Source organism: Grampus griseus (assembly GCF_964374135.1).
Source record: "Grampus griseus genome assembly, chromosome: 16".
Classification (NCBI taxonomy): domain Eukaryota; kingdom Metazoa; phylum Chordata; class Mammalia; order Artiodactyla; family Delphinidae; genus Grampus; species Grampus griseus.
In genome coordinates, this window is record NC_139010.1 from 86,209,547 (window position 1) to 86,214,791 (window position 5,245).

At 61.7% G+C, this 5,245-nt stretch overlaps 1 protein-coding gene across 1 annotated transcript; it reads right to left on the reverse strand.

Annotated features, from left to right (window-relative positions):
* Positions 1–1,133: 1,133 nt before the first annotated feature.
* Positions 1,134–4,833, reverse strand: CALY (calcyon neuron specific vesicular protein; the record flags this gene model as incomplete). The annotated part of the gene is made up of 5 exons (XM_082673074.1): positions 1,134–1,191; positions 1,559–1,924; positions 2,923–3,036; positions 3,669–3,785; positions 4,711–4,833. 4 exons carry the CDS (start codon positions 4,831–4,833, stop codon positions 1,592–1,594), a joined length of 687 nt encoding a protein of 228 aa, XP_082529200.1. The 3' UTR covers positions 1,134–1,191; positions 1,559–1,591.
* Positions 4,834–5,245: the final 412 nt, after the last annotated feature.

The window sequence follows — 5,245 nt, forward strand, 5'->3', positions numbered from 1 at the left end:
TAAGTAATCTAGAGATGATTTATCGTACACGGGAGGATGTACGTAGGTTATGTGCAAATATTACACCATTTTATATAAGGGACTCGAGCACCCCTGGATTTTGGTATCCACAGACTTGGATATCTGTGGGGTGTCCTGGAACCAATCCCCGTGGTACCGAGGCACGACCGTATGTGTGCACGTGTGTGCACCTGTGTGCAGAGGGAACCCTGGAAGGGTCACCACATCGCAGGCCGCAGGGCGGGGGAAAGAGTCTTTGCTCGCGTGTTCTACTGCAGGGTCTGCACTGTGGGTCACGCTGCGGGGCCGGGGCTACCGCAGGGGGCCGGGCAGGCCACCCAGAGCCGAGCCCCAGCCCACACCCTGACACTGGCCAGAAGCCACGGCCCTCTTGGCCTGGGTCCGTCCCAGGAGCCTGTCCTGGTGCGGCGAGGTGGTCCGCGGGACCCCGCACACGGCGCGGGGAGGGTGGAGCCCTGCTCCTACTGCCCGTCTAGGCTTAGGTTCGCCCAGAAGTGGTACCAGCAGCATCAGTTCCTGCTGTTCGCTACTGAAAACCAGGGGAAGTCTTAAGAGGATGCGGCACAGGCAACTCGTTTTAATTTGAAATGGCTTAAATTTCATCTCAGCAATCCTGGGTTTTAGTTCCAGGAGGTGAGAGAATTTCAGTTTAAGATCTGACTCCGACCTCGCGGTGTCAGGCGGGTGGGGTCCGCGCTGTTAGATGCTCAGAGGGCTCCTGGGGTATGAGAGCCACAGGGAATCTAATTAATGAAGTTGTCACTTCTGGGAAATGTCTTTAACAGTTTAGAGAGATTAAATGTATAAATTAATGGCGTATTAATTAAAGAATAAGTGAAGACATATACAAAGGTTACTAGGTTAATAAATGCTTTTAAATTGAGCTTTAAAGCTTGAGAAAAGCTGGGCAACGGGGGACAGAATTCGGGCCCTCGCCCGAACGGGGTTGGGGGGTCAGGAAAAAGGCCGGAGAGCCGAGGATGCTCAGGAGAAGCGCGAGATCCAGGTGGAGGTGAATCTTTACTCAGAGAAAAGCGACAGAGCTAGAGGCTCACGGGGCGGGGGGCGTCAGCGAGGGGGCCTGGGAGCAGGGGCACGACCACGGCGACCACAGCGACCACAGAGCGGCGAGCGTCGGGCGAGGGCGGTCACAGGTGCCGGCGTGGGACGCTGCGAAGACAGAGAGGAGGAGGGGTGAGGCCCGGCAAGTTGGGGCGGGCGCACGACCACACCGCCCACCTGCGTGCGAAGAAATGAGGCTGAACTCCGCCCTCCCGCCTCCAGTTCGCCTGATCCCGCCCCCCCACTGACCCCGCCCCCCCACACTCCGGTCCCCGACCCCCGCGCCTTGCCCACGCCCCCCATCCCCCATCCTGCCCTGCCCACGCCCTCGTGCCTGCTCCCTGCCCGAGACCCTCACGCGGTCACAGGGGTCGCCAGGGCGGACAGCACCCCTGAATGAGCCTCCGGCCGACCGGGCCGGCGCCCTGCCCCTCCCGGGGGTGGTGGGGCGGATAGGGAGGAGGGTCCCACCTACCCGGACGGGCTGCGACCCGGAGGCCAGAGGCCATCACTGGGGGGCTGGGGGCGGCGCGCTCCCCTCCACCTTCTGCGCCGCCTCCTTCTCTCCTGGCGCCGAGGCCTCCCCCGAGGGCTTCCCCAAGGGCTTCCCCGAGGGTTTCCTCGAGGGCTCGGTGACCGCCGCCATGGCCGCGCGGGCGGGCGCCTTGTGCGCCTTGGGCGCCTCCTTGAAGGCGTGGTAGCTCGCGGACAACCACGGGGTCTCCGTGCCGTGCTTGCGGCCCACTGGGTAGGCCCCGATGGCCGCCAGGAGGCTGCGGTGGTGCTCAGGGTCCAGCTCGGTGTAGTACATCTCCAGGGTCAGCGGGGTGCAGATCTTGTGCTGCGGAAGGGGGCCGGTCAGGGGCGGGGGTGGGGGGAGGTGTGGCGGCCGCGCCCCTGGGCTCGGGTGTGCAAAACGGGGTGCATTTTTTCTCAGTGGCATCAGCCGCGATGCGGGAGCCACGTCCGTGGGCCACCCGCGGGCGGGCGGTCACCTCTGCTTTTGAGCAGTTCGGTCATACTGTAGACAGTGCCCCTAAATACACTGATTTCTGCCGTAATTTCAAGCCATCAGCGGTAGGCCTGCAATTCAGACCTGGAGGCTCCGCAGAGAGCCAGCCCTTCTCCGAACGCACCGGTGGCCGGTGGCCATGGCCTCCTCCTGAGTGAAGGGGAGGGGGCTCGGCGAGTGCCCCGCGGCCCGCCCCCACCCCGCGGGCCCCCGAGGGAATCCCAGTGAGTGAGGGCCGTTAGCAGCCCGGTGCACCCCTGGAAGTACAGTGGGGGCTCGTGGCCTCTGTGGGGGGAGCGCTCCCCTCTGGGAAATCACGGGGAAAGGGGGACGATTTATCTACTGAAAACTTAGAGTCTTGAAAAAATACACTGAAAATGGTAAAAGTCACCATAAGCAAAGCTGAGAGAAAAGAAACAAGGATGGGGGAACACTTTCCAAGCATACAGAAAACGTCAACATCCTGTGACATAGAAACACACCACATACAAGTGAGGGAGGCTTCCCTCCACCTGGACCTCCCTCCTTATGCTTTACTTTTTAAATTACAAGAAGAGAAAACCTCCCGCTAAAACACCTTTTCTTTTAGTTTTTCTAAAGATAGGACTTGAATATACCTGGAAGGTGACGCGGCTTGAGGGCCTTTGCAGGCCACGTTCCCATAGAGCTGGGAACACCCCAGACCAGCCCTCCTGGGGGTAGCTTGGGGGAGAGGAGGGGAGGCACCCCGTCCTTCCACAGGACACCCCCCTGGGACCCTCCCTGGCACTCTGCCTGCAGGGCGCGACTGCCCTTCCCAGCCCCGGTGCCCTGTCCACCGGCCTTACCCGAAGCAGGAAGCCGTCGGGGCAGCTGAACTGGTCATACCAGATGGCCTTATACATGATCAGGAGGCAGCCCATGAGCGCCATGGTGAAGGCGATCATCCGCCCTGTGGGCATCTGGGGGGTGGGCAGGTGCGGAGAGGAGAGGTGGGGTGGTGAGGCTGTGCAGGGCCCGGGCCGCAAACCTCAGGGCCGGCGCCCATCGCGCACACAGCCCAGGGCTCACCGGCCTCTCAGAAAGGATGGGGAAAGGGGAAAGGGGCAGAGTTACTACTGAGAAATGAAAGGCTTTAGAAATGGTACCCTAAAAGTTATAAAAAAGCCACCATTAGTAAGCTGAAGAGCTAGAAAAGGAAAGGAAAACACATTTGCCAGAGACACGGCAGGAAAAGTGAGTCTCCATCGTCTACGGGAAATCCGCGAGTCACCGAGGAAGAGACAAACGACCCCCTTGGGAAAGGGTGCAGGGCGCAAGCAGGCACTGCGTCTCCTGCCAGGGGCTCCTCCGAGGGCGGCGGCTGCCCGCACCCCATGTTACAGCAGCAGGGAGGCCAGCAGAGCCTGCTGCTGCCCAGGCCCGACCCCTACCTCTGATGGGGTGATTCCCTGTCCAGCTCTACTGAGAGCAGGGCCCCGACCAAGGGCCCCCAGCCCACCCAGTCCAGAGCCTGGGTTCCCACACCTTGCAGCTGCCTCTCCACCTCCCCTGCCCTGACTCCCCATGGAATTGGCGGGGAGGGTTGGGTTACCCTGCTACGTGCATCCTCTGGGTGGCCGCCGCCCAGCTTCTGGGCCTCTAGGTCGGAGAACTTTGTCGGCTGGTCCCCGGAGGACAGCTGGTATTCCGTCTGTGTCTTAATGACAACCTGTGGGAAGAAATGATGCAGGAGGACCCTGAACTAGGGGGGCTGGGAGGGAAAGGGGGCAGGGGGCAGCTGCCCGCAGTGGTGTGGGTGCTAGTGGCAGGGCTCTAGTGGCTACCAGCTGACACCAAGGGAGGGGGACACTGGAAGTCGGCCAGGGCCGTGGCAGCCCAGGGCCTGGCCAGATGATGGAAAGAGCCCCTACGTCTGCTGGCTGCCTTCGGCTCTGAGGACGCTAGCTGTCCCTGCCAGAAGCTTCCTCTTCCAGGGTACCACAGCTTGGTCCCCTCCTCCAGGAAGCCCACCACTGAGCCTTCCCTTTGGGAACCAGGTCCAGAACGGTAGCAGGCATGGTCGAAGCCCACACAGATCGCTGGAGAAATGCCCTCGGCTCATGGGAGCAATGCTGGGACGTGCCCCCTGCCCTCGCCAATGGCTGACGGGGGCCTCAGGCTGGGACAACTCTGCGTGCCATTCACTCTCCAGAGCTCCGGTGGGGTCAGGGAGAGCTGTGCCTGAGCTGAGCTCTGCTTCTTACAGGTCCCTTCTGAGAGCTCCCCCTCCACCCACCCCTTGCCCAAGGACCTCATCTCAGGCTGCAATCCAAGAAGGAGCACGCCCAGCAGAGGACGGGGGGAGTTTTTGCTGCTGAGCCCCTGCTGGACCGCAGGCAAGCTGGGCGCTGTCTGTGAGAGCATGTGAATCCTCACCACCACCTGTGGCCAGTTTACCCTGGTTTGCAGATGAGGAAAGGGCAGTTCTGGGTGGCGGGGGGAGCTGATCGGGGCACACAGCAGGCTCAGCCTGGCCCTTCCTCCACTTGCTCAGCTGCCCCTTAGAGGAGGCCACACCTAAAGCCACCTTGCTAACGCCCGTGTGTTTCCAGGGCAGGATGACACAGGCCTCCACGCTGGCCCAGGCCCCTCACCTGGTCGGAGAACGCAGGCTGTAGCTGGCTGACATCCAGGGGACTGATCAGAGGGACGCTGTCCATGGTAGCCCCGTCCCCGGAGCCTGTCTTCCTCGAGAAGCTGCAGTTCAGCTTCACCATGGTGGATGGCAGTCCTCGTCCTGTCCAGAGGCAGACACAGGGTCACTGGCCACATAACAGATGTCCACACCAGCTGGCTCTGGAGTGAGAGGGCCCCAGGCTGGCCCTTATGCTCCTCACGCCAGAGGTGGGTTGGGCCATGGGTGGCCAGGCCAACCTCCCCAGGACAAGCCGGGTGAGTCCAGCCGCAGGATTCTAGTCCCTTCCTGCCCCCTGGACTCCCTTTGGCCCCCACAGCCGTGCAGGCGAGAGTGCCTCTGACTGGTGACTGCCTGGCAGAGTCTTCCACTGGCCCACCTGCTCCAGGAGATATTCTAAGGGCAGCAACCAACAGAAAACAATCCCAGATAGAAGCCTGGAGAGTAGGGTGGCCAGTACGGTACGCCAGGTTAAATCTGACTTTCAGATAAGC